Below are 20,470 nucleotides of genomic sequence, written 5' to 3'. Positions count from 1 at the left end.
GACCTACTAAAATTTTATCAATAAGGAAAAATAGTGTGTATTTTAAAATATCAAACATATTGAAATCCTATTTTTGTTTTGCTGGACTTCTATTTTTACCGAAGAATATGATAATTCTGTGAATACTAAATCTATATTACTCGCCACGGTAATCTATTGAGGGTTTCGTCAAGAGTGTTGGAGTTCGTTTGTTTGATCCCTGGCTGGGTCAATGAATTGACCTAGAAATTATCTGTGTTGCTTGTTTCTCCGCTAAGCATGATAATGAGACATCCAGGAATTAAAGCAAACCCCGGTCGGTTCAGAGATGTAATAATATGTCCGTCCTATCGTCCGGATAAGGTGTTACGTCTTTCTGTGTGATTTTACCTTATGAGCCAGTGCGTTTAAAATCGGTTCTTTGAATCGGTAAAGTAAACAAAATTGAAAATGATACTTTTGACATTTTATGCGTCGGAATCGCTTTCCTGTGATTTCCTTCATCTGGAAAAAGGCAAAATAACTAAAAGGCAAGGATGTTTGAGTAATGAAACAAGTAAAGAGTTATATCAAGTTGTATAAACATATCAGATTAACTTATTCTCGTATTGATAATAGATATAGGACGCTGTGGTGTGAGTGCCAATGAGACAACTCTCCATCCAAATAACAATTTATAAAAGTAAACCATTATAGGTCCATATAAGGCCTTCAACATGTTAAATTTACACTGGAGCTTAAACAATAATTCATTATCTTCAGTTCAGATAAAAAGCAGTATTGTCAATATTTTGTAAGCAGGTCAGCTCTGTTATATTTTCTTCTAAAGTACAAGTTACGATTTAATGTCACTTCCTAACCTAGTGCATGTACTTGTTTTGTTTATGCTTAATTTCGTGAAAAATAAATATATACAAGAGCTCTTAACCGATGTTCAAATCTCGTTAATCGATGTTCAAATCTCGTTAATCGATGTTCAAATCTCGTTAATCGATGTTCAAATCTCGTTAATCGATGTTCAAATCTCGTTAATCGATTAGGAATAAATCAACTGAAAACTCAATGGCAAGAAACGAAAGGACAAGAAGACAAAGATCAGTATACAAAATACAACATGTATAATAAAAACTGACCAACACGGACCAAGTTTTCTTCGTTACTTATTTCAGCTTTATTGTTCCGGATCATGAATGCAAAGAGCTACAGATTCGACTGGTACGATAAATGGCATTTAAGATGACAAATCTGTATTTGATGTAGTTAACAGGCAAAAGAAGTATAAAGCTTTTCAAAAAGTCATAAATAGATTAAGAGAGAAAAAAATCCGGGTTATAAACTATAGTCGAGGGAAACAACGGAACATCAGAAACACTGAACTGAAACAAAATAAAAACGCATAACATGAGTAAATTCTGCATGTATAATACCAGAATGTGTTACGCTATTTTACGTAGAACACCATCAATGAATATAAAAAACAAAGTATTGGTCTTCTAAACAGACCGAATTAACGACGATCAACAACACATCTGAATAACCGTTCTACCCAAAACTGATAGACTATTTACTAACAGAAGCCTAAGTGATGTCAAAATAAATCATTCGTTAACCACTTTCATTTAAAAATGAGAAAGTCACAATGTTTAGGGATTAAACAGTAGTCAATTTTCGGGGTGTTTTTCGGAAAATTGCCACAACACTTTTTTAAAGGGTAGAGTAATTTTAAAATAAGAAAAAGGTAAAGACAAATGTTTGGAAACAACTACAATTATTTTCATTTCATTTTCATTTCATTTTACCAAATTTTGTTAAGAAATACCCTTGGAAAAGATAGGTAACCTTGGCGCTGTCGGTATAATTTTTATTTATGAGTTTAGCCGTCCATCTGGTATCATTCGTCCCTCTTTTTCTTTTGGCGGAGCAAAAGCAAAGTGAGCGGAGAGAACCATCGACTATCGGTAGAAAATGAGCAATCCTAGTCAATTAAGTTTGAAGCTTTACGCACATGACACGTGCGATTTTGTACACACAACCTTAGTGCTAACATACTAGTGAAACAGAGGTGGAAGAAGCTAAAATGTGCAGGGAGAAACGTCGACGGTCGGGAGGAAGACTGACAATCCTAGTCAATTAAGATGGAAGTCGAACGTATCTGACACTATCGGTTACTAACTCACAACCTCAGTGCTGACATGCTATCAATACAGTGGATGTACAACTTAGTCTACTCGTCAACCGACGCCCCTAAAATGGGTATGAAGAAATGGCAATGTGGGAATACGACTATTCAAGGTCAAAAATAATCAAATGATATCTATAGGAAACAGCTCTTTTAATCTTTAACAAACATTAAAATTTACCCACAGTGTTACACAAGACACTTCAGGTAAATATCTGATTATCATAAACGATCGTAAAGTGTTTTATTATTGTCGCTTCTTAATGTAAATGAATAGTTGACTGTTCCCATTAAACTACATAAACTATATGTTTGAATCGTTTAATTGATAAATCACATATATGATACACGTTTGGTACTAAGGGTGATAAGTTGAACAAAAAAGAATTTTTAATCTATATTATTTTTAAACATAATCACATACTGTTTTTTTTACCAGAACTCAAACATTTATGATCGTTGCAAACGAACTGTCCATTATTAATTGAAGAACCGAACCTCTGTTACGCCATTGACATGCTATATCGGCAAATGTGATAGTTTGTCTTCGAGCAAAAATTACTTGCTAACAATTTCACATAATGCTGCTTTTCCAGAACTAGTGCATGTGACGATAAATTTGTTGCTTCCAGGTGCAAAACGTATTGTCAAAGGATACTCAATTCCTACGGCTAAAGCCGAAATTATTCTTATAAATTCTCCTTCGTTCGTTATTTGGTGGATGTTGCTAGACATATATGCTGCTATGTATAAATTGCCCATACAGTCTATTCCTAGCCCTCTAGGGTTAAAAAAATCAGAGTTTGTATAAGTAAATTTTTTCGTGTTGCCGACTACATAATCGACTGAAGTTGGACTATCAGCATACACATAATCCGTCTGTGATAATGATAACACAAAGTACGATTCCCCACTGGTAGTTCTTTGTTTTACTTGTTGTCCTGATGAAAGGTTTATCCATGTAAGTGTGGAACCATGACAAGTAATAAATAGTTCTTTATTCACAAAGCATAACCCATACACTGGTATACCTGGTAAATTCAAGGTTTGTAACAATGTCATCTTATTACTATCTACTACACATACTACTTGCCCAGGAGACGATACTGCAACTTTGAATTGTGTCACAACAGCAATGTCCGCCGGTGGACCTGGAAGTGCCAATTCTGATAGCAAACTTTGTCCGTCATTATTATACTTCACTACTTTGTTTTTCTGTAAAACTGTAAAAAGTAGAAGATTTTGTACAAATATTCCAGACGTTGATCCGGCACCATTACACACGTCGATAACTTGTAGAATGTTAATACTTCCAGTGCGAAAGTCGACTTTGTCTATCTCAAGGTTACAACTTAAAGAACTAACAGAGGATTTATCAATTTTAATGTTTCCAAAACTCTTGGTATTCCTGATAAAATCTGTAATAGGTGAGGAAGGACTAAAAACAACTTTTACACTCTTTATATTTTTCACCAAATCTTCAATTTCTTGTTCAAGTTCTGAGATTTTAGGTTCGATTTTATTAATTTCCATCAGGCATTGCTCCTCGGACCCATGTTCTAGAACACTGTCTATCACTGTTTTCCATTTTTTAACAGCGCTACTATAAGACGAAAGCATGCCTACTTCGTCTTTTAATTCTATTCCGACATGCTTCTTGTTTGATGTCAACTCGGCTATCAGGGTTTCTTCTATTCGATCTAAATGCTTTAAAATTTCAGTTTTTATATCAGTCACTCTTGTCTTAATCTCTTCTGTTGAATTCTCAACATCAGCTAAATTCTTATTTCGATCATCAATAATTTTACCTAACTGAATCACGTGCTCTCTTAATTTTTGTGATAAACCAGACGCTTTCGTTGATTCTTTGATACCGGAAGCGGCTTTTTGGATTGAAGTAACATTTTCACATTTACGGTGTGAAAGTGTAGCGCACGACGTACAACAAGGTTGAGAATGATCCAAACAATAAAATTCTATGATCTTTCCTGGATGCTCGTCACAGCTTTGTACCTCACATATTTCGAAATGTGTATCACCGGACTGCATTTCTTGAATACTGAAAAGTTTATGCCTTGCTAACATCTTAAAAGTTTTGTGATATTTCTCACATTGGTCACAGAAAGCCTCCTCACAAATCGGACACCAAGATTTAGCTTTTTTACTTTCTTCGTTAAACTGACACGAATCGCACATTTTCTCTGCCTTTTGTATTGCTCGTTTATCTAACATTGATGTTACAAAATGATTTGTAGGCAACGTGGTCGCCCATAATTCTGGCCTTTCTAATGTTGCTACTGCTGATACCATTTTTCGACACACAGGACATGTAAATCCTTCTGTAATCTTTCCCTTTCCTACAGAAGACACAATGTAGGTATTAATACACGATTCACAGAAGGTATGAAGACATGGTAGGTACTTCGGAACTTTGAAAGTTTCCAAACAAATCGTGCAAGTTAACAAATCATCAAAATGTTCAATATCCTTAGTGGGTGTCGCCATTATTAAAATAAACTTTGACCGTTAATATACTTCCTTGTGTGCGTGTATTTATAGTTATTGACTTGATGTATTTACCTTGTTGCAAAAGGTAGATTAAATAAACAGTATTTAAAAATATACCATCGGCAAACTTATTTAAAGTACAAAAACTTCTTTAAAGGAGATTTACAAGTTATAATTTCTATTTTGTCAATGCTGCATTTCATCTGTACATTTGCAAATGATTTGTGTGTATTTAACATCTTTAAGTGGGTTATGTTTTTCGTTGGATTTTCTTTATCATTCTCATGGTTCTCAAATTTTTTAAATTATATTTTCCATCTTTCTTTGTAATGTAATTATTTAATTCATTCCTGTTCCATGTCTTTGTAACATACCATGCTATGTTTATGAAAGTTTTAAATCGGAGTTATTACTGTGAGGAAACATATAAATATAAGCTAGATGCAGCATGTTTCTGAATTATATTAGTACAGTGTGTTTTGTATTATGAAAAATCAATGTGTGATGATGACGAATAAATATGTTTAAAAACAATGCTTCTTGTAATTTACTTAAAAACATAATGTAAGAATATTGCAAAACAAATTAGCGATCTTCTCAAGAGAATTAATTTCAAAAGTACAATCGACAACTCATCTAAGTCATCGTTCTATCAAAAACTGGTAGAGGACTAATTCTGACTCGTTGTTTTAAATTGTTTTAAACCTTTTATGTATAGTTTGCTATGTATACTTCAATACTAAATCTGTGAACTATATAATCTCGTTAATGGATAGAGATTGTGTTCTTACAGTTACTGCAATTTGGTGGTTCTAGTTTGAATGTAGTCTTCGATTTTCATCTACTCCTCCCACAAGCACACAGTGTTAGAGATTGATTGGACCGTAGAAAAACTTTTGATATTAATACGATGTTGCCTTGTGAATTGGTATGTTAAAAGGTCGACTTAGTATGACGGCGTATATCTAGAGCAAGGAAGGATCATTCATATTTCATGAACAGGTTATCATCCTCAATATTCATTTTAGCTTTGTTATTGGACGTCAAGCAACGATAAACCAATAATTCGGTACTCTGTGGTCTGGTTTTTACTTAAATATTTGTTATCTCATGTACCTCAAGTTATAATACATCTTTGACTGTAAATATATGTTTCGAGCGTTCCTGTTGAATAATCGTTAATTTGGAAAAGCGTTTCCGAAGGTCAAATTTTCAACGGATATTTTTTAGCACCGTGTTTTAACCAATGCTGGTGTGCACTGTTAGTCTTAGAAGAGTATTGTTTATAACACTCCTCTTTTTTTCAGTAAAAATATAAATAACGAATCATCTAAGATACTAGCTCCCTCAGACAAATTTACATTCGATTAATTCCTGTTTGGTCACGTAGATCCTCAAGTATTATGTATCCTTGGTTTTCAAATATATGGTTTTGAGCGTTCCTAGTGAAGGTTAATCCAAGAACAACGTTTTAGATGCACCTTATTGGTACAGTTTTATTATTATTATCTAGTATCAAATACAGTCACTTTTCTCAATTGCTACAACAGAAACATTTTTTTTATATGTTGCGTTTTCTATCTTGTAATAAATCTATACATGACAGTTGATGTTAAATAATCATAATCACTTATTTTTTAGAAAATTAAAATCCTTTTTTAATATATTTATTTGTTTCTTATTTATTATTTGTAACAGTTGATGTAAATGACTTTTGGTTTTGTGAGTCTTTGTTTACTCCTTGGTTTTGATTGTTATTGTCTTATATCTTAAGGACACCGTCACGTAACATCATAATGTAACTTCCTTTCTGTAGAGTAGTTATTAACTTATATAGCTCCTGATGTATATTTACATGTCTCATGTAAGTGTCCCCACATTGAAATTTGTGATTTATTTTCCAAAAAATAGTATTTAAATAATTTCACAAATTGAGGCCTTCCCAGAAGTCAAACAGGTAATGATAAATTTGTTGCTGCTTGGTGCAAAAAGTATTGTCCATGGACATTCAATTCATACGGTTAAAGCCGGAATTATTCTAATTAGATTTCCTTCGTTTGTTTTTTGGTGGATGTTTGCAGAATTATATCCAGCGATGTATATATTATCAACAATATCTACTCCAATCCCTCTTGGACCTGAAAGATTGTTGTTTGTATAGGTAAATTTTGTCACATAACCGACTGAATAATTGACTGAATTCATACTGGTCCAATATATATGTGTGTATAGTGATAAAACAAAGTTCGAGTTACTACTAGTCTGTCTTTCGTCCATTTGTTCTCCAGACGGAATGATTATCCATGTAAGTTTGTTACTAGAACCAATTATTAATTGTGTTTCGTAAAAACAGGATAATCCGTATACTTGTATAAATGGAAATGTCAAAGTTTGTAACAATGTCATTTCATCACTATCCACAATATATATTGGTAGACGAAACGGCAAGTTTGGATTGTATTATCGTAGAAATATCCTCGGGTGCATTTGGACGCGACAATTGTGATAGTAATATGACATTCAAGATTATTGAGGATAGTAATCACTCTTTTTCAGTTTTAGTTTTTTATCGCTATCTGATCTCAAATGGGAGTCATAATCGGCACTATCTGAACGCTGTTTACCAAACATAACATAACTTTACTCACACAGGTTACAGTGTCACGCCAAACAATCAGGTAGTTAACTTTTTTATTATAAACATTCGTAATGTACTTTGCGATATAGAATAAAGAAGAAGAATTTTAATCAAAATCAATTTAAGTAAGCATATAATTCTTTGAATGTATGTATATCTTTTAATGTGTCGTTTCTTAATGTGAATGCATATGTTGATTTCCTTGACTTTTCCTATGATACGATGTGTTTGTATCGGTTAAATAAATCTCATAAATGATACAAGTATGGTAGTTAGGGTGGTAAGTTGAAAAAATAGATGCTGTATCCATGAGGTTTTAAACAAATTAACATATTGTTGCTTTGCCAGTACTCGAACATGTGACAACCATTTTGTTACTATTCGTTGCAAAACAAATTGTCCATGGATTCACAATTCCTATGGTTGAAGCCAGAATATTTCTTATGAAATCTCCTCCCTTCGTTATTTGGTGGATGTTTTTTGAAGTATGTGATGCTATGTATAGATTGTCCATACAGTCTACTCCTAGCCCTCTAGGATGAACAAATTCATATTGTTTGTCCTGATGAAAGGTTTATCCATGTTAGTGTTGAACTATGACAAGTAATGAATAGATCTTCATTGACAAAGCTTATCTCATACACTTGTATTCCTGATAAATTCAAGGTTTGAACCAATATCATCTTATCGCTATCTAGTATATATATTCCGTTCCTAGGTGACGAAACTGCAACTTTGAATTGTGTTACTTCCGCAATATCCTCAGGTGCACCTTGAAGTGCTAATTCTAATAGCAAATTTTGTCCATCGCTGTTATATGTCACTACTTTTTCTTCGTACGAATTGTAAAAAGTAGAAGATTCTGTATAAATATTCCAGAACTAGTTCCCGCACCTTTACACACGTCGATAAACTGTACAATGTTAATATTGCTAGTACGGAAGTCGACTTTGTCTATCTCAAGGTTACCACTCAAAGCATTAATAGAGGATTTATCAACTTGAATACTTCCAAAAGTCTGAACATTTCTGATAAAATCAATAATAGGGGAAGAAGGACTAAAAACAACTGATATATGCTTTATATTTTTCACCACATCTTTGATTTCTAGTTCAAGTTCTGAGATTTTAGGTTTGATTTTGTTAATTTCCAACAGGCATTGCTGCTCGGATCCATGTTCAAGAACATGGTCTATCACTGGTTTCAATATTTTAACGGCGTTAATATAAGAGGAAGGCATACCTACTTCATCTTTTAATTCTATTCCAACTTGCTGCTTCTTTGAGGTCAACTCGGTTATCAGGGTTTCTTCTAATCGATCAAAATGCTTTAAAATTTCAGTTTTTTAATCAGCCACTCTTGTCTTAATCTCTTCTGTTGAATTCTCAACATCAGCTAAATTCTTATTTCGATAATCAATAATTTCATGTAGATGAATTACGTGCTCTTCTAGTTTATCTAATTATAGATTTGCATTGTATTTACTAGGTTGGTTGAAACAGGTAAATATAGTTAATCAAATTAAGTTTGTTCTCAAAAAGGCAAGGAGATATCAGTGGAATATTGAAATATATGTTATTGAAAGTCACACATGGAAATTGAGCGACACAATGCATATTTTTTCTAGATTCTGTTGAATTTTTTGAATTTTCCATATGTATGTATAACATTATAAAAAAAACTCTATTCAAAATTGTTATGTCATATGGAGTAAAATTAGTAATTGAGTTACATTGTCGATGTTCAACATGTTCAAGTGACTAACAAATACACGAAATTAAATATACATGTTTCTTCGGTTCCGTAAGTCTTAATTCAAAGCTGTAAGATAGCTGTCATCAATTCCTTTGGAGTCTACGACGTTATCAACATATAGGTTTAGTCTGAGAAGTAACGTATTATCTACATCAGTTGCATTGCCAAACATTCGTCGCATTTATCAAAACTTGGACAGACTTGGCCTATGTTTACGACTAAAGGTTATCCGGGAAATATCTTTTTTTTTCATGACTGAGCATGCTGAGGTCAATTTTAGTCGTACAATGTTTTTGTGAAACGAAAGCCTAGAACACAATTTGGAAAGTATTTTGTTTTTGCAGTTTAAATAATCTAAATAGTGTAATCTACATAGTGTATCTATGATGAGTTTATTTTCTTTTAATGACAAACGAGCGTTGTATTTTGTATTCTACAGTCTCTGGTTTGTCAAACATTTATTGTTATTTTTTTGTATGTACGTGATAGATGGACTTTGGAATTAACATTTTAATACAGCGAAGGGGTAAGTAAAACATTTGTAAAAAGCAATAACCATTTTCAAACGTACATGGATTTTTGAAGAAAAAATTCATAACCTAGGGTACTAGTACTATTAACTGTCTTTTTAAGATGTTTCCCAAATCCGTAGTTAACACCTTAAGTGTTTTTTGCTTTTAATAGTTGTAAACAGTCTGTGGTTTAATCCACAATTTTCTTCCGCAACGCCTGCACAAAATAAACTCATCATTGTTACCAGGTTACCTGGATTGAAATTTTGTATTTGCGCTATTCTACAAAAGACTCATCACTGACGCTCGATCAAAAAGGTAAAAAGGCCGAATACAGTACGAAGTTGGAGAGCATTGTGGACTAAAAAATTCTAACTATTTTGCCAAATACAGCTAAGGTAGTCTAATCTTGATGTGAAAATGCCTAATTATTTCAAAAATACAAAGTTTTGTAAACAGTTAACTTATGATATTGATCATTACAATGATAACTCATGGCAACACAGAAGTGCTGACTAAATCAGATATAGCTAGGACAGTTTTCAGGTTGTTAGAAATTCCCTGGGTTTTATATTTGCCCTAGAGTTATATATTTTTATCATATCTGTTTTGTATACCGACGACTAATTTGATATAATATACACATAACTTTAGACGAAGGAAAATAGAATTCTAAAGCTTACCGAGGTAAAATTATAAGCTATTATAATAAACAAAACAATATGATTTATACTGTAATAAATCTTGCGGTCATAATATTTGCGCTTGGTTTTGGAATAAATAATATTAGTCGTCTCGAATATAATTATCAAAATACAAAAAACTGTTTTGCTAGACTTATAATTTTACCGAAGAATGAAAGATAATTATTTGAATACTAAATCTATACAAATACAGTTCAGATTACCCGCCACGGTTGTCTATTCAATGGTTTCGTCTAGAGTGTTGGAGTTCGTTGGTTGGATCCCTGGCTTGGTCAATTGATTGACCTAGAAATGATTTGTGTTGCTTGTTTCTCTGTTAAGCATGAAACTTTTAGGAATAAGAGCAATGCCAGTCTAAAAGGCTTTCCTGGGATATCTGTCATCAGTAAAAACGAAAAATAATTAATAGACAATTAATGAGTCACTGATGAGTCTTATGTAGACGAAACGCGTACTAAATTATAATCCTGGTACCTTTGATAACTATTTACCCACTGGGTCGATGCCACTGCTGGTGGACGATTCGTCCCCGAGGGCATCGACAGCCTAGTAGTCAACAATTCGGTGTTGACATGAATATCAATAATGTGGTTATTTTTAATAAATTGCCTGTTTACAAAACTTTAAATTTTTCGAAAAACTAAAGATTTTCTTATCCCAGGCATAGATTACCGTAGCCGTATTTGGTACAACTTTTTTGGAATTTTGATCATCAATGCTCTTCAACTTTGTACTTGCTTGGCTTTATAAATATTTTCATATGAGCGTCACTGATGAGTCTTATGTAGACGAAACGCTCGTCTAGCGTACTAAACTATAATCCTGGTACCTTTTATAACTATTTACACCACTGGGTCGATGTCACTGCCAGTGGACGATTCGTCACCGAGGAAATCACCAGCCCAGTAGTCAACACTTCGGTGTTGACATGAATATCAATTATGTGGTCATTTTTAATAAATTTCCTGTTTACAATACTTTAAATTTTTCGAAAAACTAAGGATTTTCTTATCCCAGGCATAGATTACCTTAGCCGTATTTGGTACAACGTTTAAGAATTTTGATCCTCAATGCTCTTCAACTTTGTACTTGTTTTGCTTTCTAAATATTTTGATATGAGCTTCACTGATGAGTCTTATGTAGACGAAACGCGCGTCTGGCGTACTAAATTAACATCCTGGTACAAGTAGCTGGCTTTATATAATTAACTTAATCTTGATACAGTATTGTTTATATTTTGGAAAAAAACAGTTCTGTTTTTTCTGATCAAGTACAAGTTACGTTATTATGTCACTTGTTAACCAAGTTCATATACTTGTGTTATTTGTGCTTCATTTCGTAAGAATTAAATATACAAATGCATCCCATAGTATTCAACCAATGATCAAATCTCGTTAATCGATTAAGTCAATCAATTGAAAACTCAATGACAAGAAACAAAAAAGACAAGAATACGAACATAAGTATATAAAATACAACATGCAAAATAAAAATTCACCAACACGGACCAAGTCATTTATCAATGAGAAACAAAAAGCCGGGTTATAAATTAAAGTCGAGGGAAACAACGAAACATAAGAAACACTGAACTGAAACAAAACAAAAACGCATTGCATAAGTGAATTCTGCAAGTATAAATTTCACATCTTGTCAACCAAAGAATAGTGTAATAATTCAAGTTAAACATTCTACATTGCGGGAAAAACAGAATTAAATGACTGTTATTCAACAATCATTTGTTAAAGCTGAAACGTTAAGTAACAGCTATTTATGTAACGTTAATAAACAGTTTATATAAATAGACAATACTAGATAATACCAGAATGTGTTACGCTATTTTACGTAGAACACCATCAATGAATATAAAAAACAAAATATTGGTCGTCTAAGCAGACCGAATTAACTACGATCAACAACACATCTTAATAACCGTTCTACCCAAAACTGATAGACTATTTACTAACAGAAGCCTAAGTGATGTCATAATAAATCATTCGTTAACCACTTTCATTTAAAACTGAGAAAGTCACAATTTTTAGGGATTAAACAGTAGTCAATTTTCGGGGTGTTTTTTCTAGGAAAATTGCCTCAACTTTTTTTAAAGGGTAGAGGAATTTTAAAATAAGAAAAAGGTAAAGACAAATGTTGGAAACAACTACAATTATTTTCATTTCATTTACATTTCATTTTACCCAATTTTGTTAAGAAATACCCTTGGAAAAGATAGGTAACCATGGCGCTGTCGGTTTATTTTCGATTTATGAGTTTAGCCGTCCATCGGGTATCTTTTGTCCCTCTTTTTCTTTTGGTGGAGCAAAAGCAAAGTGAGCGGAGAGAACCATCGACTATCTGTAGAAAATTAGCAATCCTAGTCAATTAAGATTGAAGCAAAATGTGCAGGGAGAACCGTCGACGGTCGGGAGGAAAACTGACAATCCTAGTCAATTAAGATGGAAGTCGAACGCATCTGACACTAGCGGTTACTAACTCACAACCTCATTGCTGACATGATATTAACACGATTAATACAATGGATGTACATTGTACACCTTAGTCTACTCGTCAACCGACGCCCCTATAATGGGTATGAAGAAGTGGCAATGTGGGAATACGACTATTCAAGGTCAAAAATAATCAAATGATATCTATAGCTCTTTTAATCTTTAACAAACATGATTAAAATTTACCCACAGTGTTACACAAGACACTTCAGGTAAATATCTTGTTATCATAAACGATCGTAAAGTGTCGCTTCTTAATGTAAATGAATAGTTGACTGTTCCCATTAAACTACATGAACTATATGTTTGAATCGTTTTATTGATAAATAACATATATGGTACACGTTTGGTACTAAGAATGATAAGTTGAAAAAAAATATTTTTAAACATAATCACATACTGTTGTTTTACCAGAACTCAAACATTTATGATCGTTGCAAACGAACTGTCCATCATTAATTGCAGTTTCGCCATTGACATGCTATATCGGCAAATGTGATATTTTGTCTTCGAGCAAAAATTACTTGCTAACAATTTCACACAATGCTGCTTTTCCAGACCTATTGCATGTGACGATAAATTTGTTGCTTCTTGGTGCAAAACGTATTGTCCATGGTTTTTCAATTCCTACGGTTGAAGCCGGAATTTTCCTTATTAATTCTCCTTCGTTCGTTATTTGATGGATATTTCTAGAACTAACTGATGCAATATATAGATTGCCCATACAGTCTATTCCTATCCCTCTAGGATAATAAAATTCAGAGTTTGTATAAGTAAATTTTTTCGTGTTGCCGACTACATAATCGAGTGAAGTGTAACTGTTAGCATACATATAATCGGTCTGTGATAATGATGACACAAAGTACGAATCACCTCTAGTCGTCCTTTGGTTAATTATTTGTCCGGCCGAAAGGTTTATCCATGGAACCATGACAAGTAATAAATAGTTCTTAATTGACAAAGCTTATTCCATACACTGGTATACCTGGTAACATCAAAGTTTGTAACAAAATCATCATATCACTATCTATTATACATATTCCTTGCTAGGGAATGGATACTGCAACTTTGTATTGTTTTACTACAGCGATGTCCTCCGGTGCACATAGAACTGCCAATTCTGATAGTAAACTTCGTCCGTCACTGTTATACTTCACTATTTTGTTCTTCCCACGATTTGTGAAAAGTAAAAGGTTTTGTATAAATATACCAGACGTAGTTCCGGCACCATTATACACGTCAATAATTTGTAGAATGTTAATTTTTCCAGTGCCGAAGTCGACTTTGTCTATATCAAGGTTACCACTCAAAGAAATAACAGAGGATTTATCAACTTTGATACTTCCAAAAGTCTGGGCATTCCTGGTTAAATCTGTAATAGGTGAGGAAGGACTAAAAACAACTTTTACACTCTTTATATTTTTCACCAAATCTTCAATTTCTTGTTCAAGCTCTGAGATTTAAGGTTCGATTTTTTTTATTTCCATTAGACATTGCTCCTCGGACCCATGTTCCAGAACATTGTCTATCACTGTTTTCCATATTTTAACGGCGCTCCTGTAAGAAGAAAGAACACCTACTTCGTCTTTTACTTCTATTTCAGCTTGCTTCTTGGTTGAGGTCAACTCGGTTATCAAGGTTTCTTCTGTTCGATCTATTTGCTTTGATATTTCATTTTTTATATCAGCCACTCTTGTCTTAATCTTAATGGTTTGACAAATAACTGATGCATTTACGACTGTGGTTTAACCGTATCAAACATAAATACTGACAACCGATTAGTTTCAGATACTTATGATATAATCAATCAAGTGGTAATATCAACCTATTGATATAATTATTTAATCTGAATGTCTCACACTTTTCATATATCATGGAGCATGAAATAGTGACATTTTCCAGCGGCTCATCCCTACAACGCATTATATAGTGAGTGACCCCCCCCCCCCCCCCGACCCCCCAAGGTTTCGTCGGTTTTGTAAGTCTTGAAGGTGTTACAAAGCTGTCATAGATTCCTTTTGTGTTCGGTGTTATCAATATTTAGGTTAAGTCTGAGGATTCACGTCTTTTTTACATCAATTGCTTTGACAAACATTCATCGCATATATAAAAACTTGGACAGATCCGGACTAAATTTCACAAAAATAATCGAACTACTAAATTTGAACGGGAAAGTGTCGATTTGTTCATAACAGGTCGATTTTAATCGTACAACTGATTGTGAAACGCAAGCCTGGGATACAATTAAGAAGTTATTTTGTTTTTGCAGTTTTAAGCAATCTAAAAAAATATTTTCCTTTAATGATAAATGAACTTTGTATTTTATAGTATACAGTCTATGGTTTAACGTTTTAGACATCAATAAGTTTGTCAAACATTTTTTGATATGTTTTTATTCACGTAATGGACGGACTTTGGAGGTAACATTTATATATTCCAGAACGGTCAACCAACTCCTGATGGTATCCGTTAAATTTACGAAGGGTTGATTTCAATTGCACCACTTGTAACTCATGGTTCAAACGCTTCCTTGTGAGCAGCAACCCTTCTTGGTCCACCTTTACAGACAATAACTAATCCGTAGGAACCTTTACGAACATACTATACTGCGTTCAGACAATGATAGGACATTCAAGATCATTAATGAAAGCGCTGTCTGCTCTAAAAAGGGAGCCATGCTCGGCCATATTCGGCACTATCTGAACGCTGCGTTACCAAACATAAGATAACTTTATTTACAGTGTCACACAAAACACTTCAGGTAGATAACTTTTTATTATAAACGTTCGTAAAGTATTCTGCGTTATACATGTTATAGAAGAAGAAGAATTTTTAATTAAAATCAATTCAAATGAGAGGCGAAAGATACCAGAGGGACAGTCAAACTCATAGATTGAAAATAAACTGACAACTCATTTAATATCATACAATTCTTTAAATGTCCATATATATTTTATTATGTCGTTTCTAAAATGTGAATGAATATGTTGATTTCCTTGACTTTTCCCATTATACCAAGTTTAAATAAATCACATATATGATACACGTGTGGTACTTAGGGTGATAAGTTGAGACATTGATTTTTTTTTTATCCATAAATGTGTTTTTTAAACAAATTCACATATTGTTGCTTTACCAGTACTCAAACATGTGACAACCATTTTGTTACTATTTGTTGCAAAACGAATTGTCCATGGATTCACAATTCCTACGGTTGAAGCCGGAATTTTTCTTATGAATTCTCCTTCGTCCGTTATTTGGTGAATGTTTCTAGAACTATATGCTGCAATGTATAAATTGCCTAAACAGTCAATTCCTATCCCTCTAGGATTACAAAATTCAGAGTGTGTATAAGTAAACTTTTTCTTGTTGCCGACTACATAATCGACAGATGTTGTACTGTTAGCATACATATAATCGGTCTGTGATAATGATGACACAAAGAACGAATCACCATAAGTCGTCTTTTGGTTAATTTGTTGACCTGATGAAAGGTTTATCCATGTAAGTGTGGAAGTATGACAAGTAATAAATAGTTCTTCGTTGACAAAGCTTATTCCACACACTGGTATACCTGGTAAATTCAAGGTTTGTAACAATGTCATCTTATTACTATCAACTACACATACTCCCTGCCCAGGAGACGATACTGCAACTTTGAATTGTGTCACAACAGCAATATCCGCAGGTGCACCTGGAAGTGCCAATTCTGATAGCAAACTTTGTCCGTCACTGTTATACTTCACTATCTTGTTCTTCCCACAAATTGTGAAAAGTAGAAGGTTTTGTATAAATATACCAGACGTAGTTCCGGCACCATTACACACGTCAATAATTTGTAGAATGTTAATTCTTCCAGTGCGGAAGTCGACTTTGTCTATCTCAATGTTACCACTCAAAGAAATAACAGAGGATTTATCAACTTTGATACTTCCTAAAGTCTGGACATTCCTGGTAAAATTTGTAATAGGTGAGGAAGGACTAAAAACAACTTTTACACTCTTTATATTTTTCACCAAATCTTCAATTTCTTGTTCAAGTTCTGAGATTTTAGGTTCGATTTTATTAATTTCCATCAGACATTGCTCCTCGGATCCATGTTCTAGAACACTGTCTATCACTGTTTTCCATTTTTTAACGGCGCTACTATGGGACGAAAGCATGCGTACTTCGTCTTTTACTTCTATTTCAACTTGCTTCTTGGTTGAGGTCAGCTCGGTCATCAGAGTTTCTTCTATTCGGTCTAATTGCTTTAAAATTCCAGTCTTTATATCACTCACTTTTGTCTTAATCTCTTCTGTTGAATTCTCAACATCAGCTAAATTCTTATTTCGATCATCAATAATTTCACCTATCTGAATCACGTGCTCTCGTAGTTTTTGTGATAAACCAGACGCTTTCGTTGACTGTTTGATACCGGAAGCGGCTTTTTGGATTGAAGTAACATTTTCACATTTACGGTGTGAAAGTGTAGCGCACGACGTACAACAAGGTTGCGAATGATCCAAACAATAAAATTCTATGATCTTTCCTGGGTGTTCGTCACAGCTTTGTACCTCACATACTTCAAAAGGTGTATTACCGGACTGCATTTCTTGAATGTTTAGAAGTTTATGTCTTGCTGTCATCTTAAAGTTTTTGTGACATTTTTCGCACTGTTCACAGAATGCTTCCTCGCAAATAGTACACCAAGATTTTGCTTTTGTACTTTCTTTGTTTAAATGACACGAATTGCACATTTTCTCTGCCTTCTGTATTGCTCGTTTATCTAACATTGATGTTACAAAATGATTTGTAGGCAACGTGGTCGCCCATAATTCTGGCCTTTCTAATGTTTCCACTGCTGATACAATTTTTCGACAAACAGGACATGTAAATCCTTCGGTTATCTTTCCCTTTTCCACAGATGACACAATGTAGGTATTAATACACGATTCACAGAAGGTATGAAGACATGGTAGGTACTTCGGAACTTTGAAAGTTTCCAAACAAATCGTGCAAGTTAACAAATCATCGAAGTTTTCTGTATCCTTAGTGGGTGTCGCCATTATCAAAATAAACTGTGACCGTTAATACCATGTATACTTCCTTGTGTGCGTGTAGACATAGTTATTGATTTATGGTGTATTTACCTTGTTGCAAAAGGTAGATTAGATAAACAGTATTTAAAAATATAACATCGATAAACTTAATTTAAAGTACAAAAACTTCTTTCTAAAGGAGATTTACAAGTTAAATGTTATATTTTGTCAATGCTACATTTCATCTGAACATTTGTGCGTATTTAAGGTGGTATGGGAGTCTAAAATAAAAATGATAGAATTTGTTCATACTTTGCCAAAACGTAGTATCTATTGATATATGTTGAAAAATATAATAAAAATGATAGGTTACCGCACATTTTCTCAAGCTACCGGACGTAACAAAATGACACATTTAGTATGGATTATACAGGGAAAAACACCATTTTGTTATTAGAAACTAAACAAAATGATAGAATTGTTAAATACTTAAGGAAAAGATAGCTTTCAGACAATGCTTTGAGAATATCAAAAAAAAGATAGGGTCACCGTACGTTTTTTCCGGCTAAAATACAAAATAGGAAAATTTCATGTAGAATCCTTCAGAAAATGCAGTTTCAGAGTTACTTCCCCTTAAAATGCCAATTTAAAAAAAAATTAACAACAACCAACAATAATCAATATTTGCAAAAATATTTAATAATTATAAGTTATATTCTTATAAATTGGTTCTTTTAAATGAACATTCACATTTAAAATTTGCATTCCTGCATCAATTTTGCTAACTTGATAGAAAATCTGGACCTTTGGTTCTCTGTTTTTTACAATCCAAGATTGAGGACAAGACACCCATACCACCTTAACATCTTTAAGTAGGTTATTTTTTATCTTTGTCATTCTCAATTTTTTTTTATTATTTTTCCATCTTTCTTTGTTATGTAATTATTCAATTCATTCCTGTTCCATTTCTTTGTAACATATCATGCTATGTTTATGAAAGTTTTAAATTGGAGTTATTACTGTAAGGAAACATATAAATATAAGCTAGATGCAGCATGTTTCTGAATTATATTAGTACAGTGTGTTTTGTATTATGAAAAATCAATGTGTGATGATGACGAATAAATATGTTTAAACAAACAATGCTTCTTGTAATTTACTTAAAACATAATGTAAGAATATTGAACAACGAATTAGCGATCTTCTCAGGAGAATTAATTTCAAAAGTACAATCGACAACTCATCTAAGTCATCGTTCTATCAAAAACTTGTAGAGGACTAATACTGACTCGTTGTTTTAAATAGTTTTAACCCTTTTATGAATAGTTTGCTATGTATACTTCAATACTAAATATGTGAACTATATAATCTCGTTAATGGATAGAGATTGTGTTCTTGCAGTTACTGCATTGGTGGTTCTAGTTTGAATGTATCCTTCGATTCTCATCTACTCCTCCCACAAGCACACAGTGTTAGGGATTGATTGGACCGCAGTTAAACTTTTGATATTAATACGATGTTGCCTTGTGAATTGGCATGTTTAAAAGTCGACTTGGTATGACGGTCTATATCTAGAGCAAGGCAAGATAATTCATATTTCATGAACAGGTTATCATCCTGAATATGCATTTTAGCTTAGTCGTTAGACGTCAAGCAACCATAAATCAATAATTCGGTGTTCTGTGGTTTGTTTTTATTAAAATATTTGTTATCCTGTACCTCAAGTTATAATACATCTCTGGCTGTAAATATATGTGTCGAGAGTTCCTGTTAAATGTATTTTAATTTGGTAAAGCGTTTCCGACGGTCAGATTTTCAAGAATTATTTATCACCGTGATTTAACCGATGCTGGTGTTCACTGTTAGTCCTAGAAGAGTATTGCTTATAACACACTCCTCTTTTTTTGTCGAAAATATAAATTACGAATCATCTAAGGTACTAGGTCAAGTTTACGTTCGATTAATTCCTGTTTGGTCACGTAGATCCTCAAGTATTATGTATCCTTGGTTTTCAAATATATGGTTTTTAGCGTTCCTGGTGAAGGTTAATCAAAGAAAAACGCTTTAGACACACCTACTTGGTACAGTTTTATTATTATTATTTAGTATCAAATACAGTCACTTTTCTCAATTGCTACAACAGAAACATTTTTTATGTATGTTGCGTCCTCTATGCATGTAATAAATGATCTATACATGACAGTTCATGTTAAATAATTTTCATTACTTATTTTTTAGAAAATTAAAATTCTTTTTTATTATATTTATTTGTTTCTTATTTATTATTTGTAACTGTTGATGTAAATGACTTTTGGTTTTGTGAGTCTTTGTTTACTCCTTGGTTTTGATTGTTATTGTCTTATATCTTAAGGACACATACCATCATAATGTGACTTCCTTTCTGTAGAGTAGTTCTTAACTTATAAAGCTCCTAATGTATATCTTCATGTCTCATGTCAGTTTTCTCATATTAATTTATTTTCAATAATATAGTATTCAAATAATTTCACATATTGAGGCCTTCATATAGTTTCTTAGCGCTATCTGATCTTAAATGGGGGTCATATTCGGCACTATCTGAACGCTACTTTACCAAACATAACATAACTTTACTTACACACAGGTTACAGTGTCACCCCAAGAATCAGGTAGTTAACTTTTTTATTATAAACA

At 33.1% G+C, this 20,470-nt stretch overlaps 1 protein-coding gene across 1 annotated transcript; it reads right to left on the bottom strand.

Moving 5' to 3' along the window:
* Positions 1–2,416: 2,416 nt before the first annotated feature.
* On the bottom strand, positions 2,417–4,669 carry LOC143054105 (uncharacterized). The gene has a single exon (XM_076227002.1). The coding sequence runs from the start codon at positions 4,661–4,663 to the stop codon at positions 2,717–2,719; it is 1,947 nt and encodes a 648-aa protein (XP_076083117.1). The 5' UTR covers positions 4,664–4,669; the 3' UTR covers positions 2,417–2,716.
* Between the last annotated feature and the right edge of the window lie 15,801 nt (positions 4,670–20,470).

This window comes from Mytilus galloprovincialis, chromosome 12 (genome assembly GCF_965363235.1).
Source record: "Mytilus galloprovincialis chromosome 12, xbMytGall1.hap1.1, whole genome shotgun sequence".
NCBI classification, from domain to species: domain Eukaryota; kingdom Metazoa; phylum Mollusca; class Bivalvia; order Mytilida; family Mytilidae; genus Mytilus; species Mytilus galloprovincialis.
Note: the sequence above shows the minus strand (reverse complement) of the source record. Positions and strands in the feature narration are given on the sequence as shown.

Bases quoted from the DNA above. Each gene is read 5' to 3' on its own strand.
- LOC143054105 (XM_076227002.1), bottom strand. From the start codon at position 4,663: ATGGCGACACCCACTAAGGATATTGAACATTTTGATGATTTGTTAACT.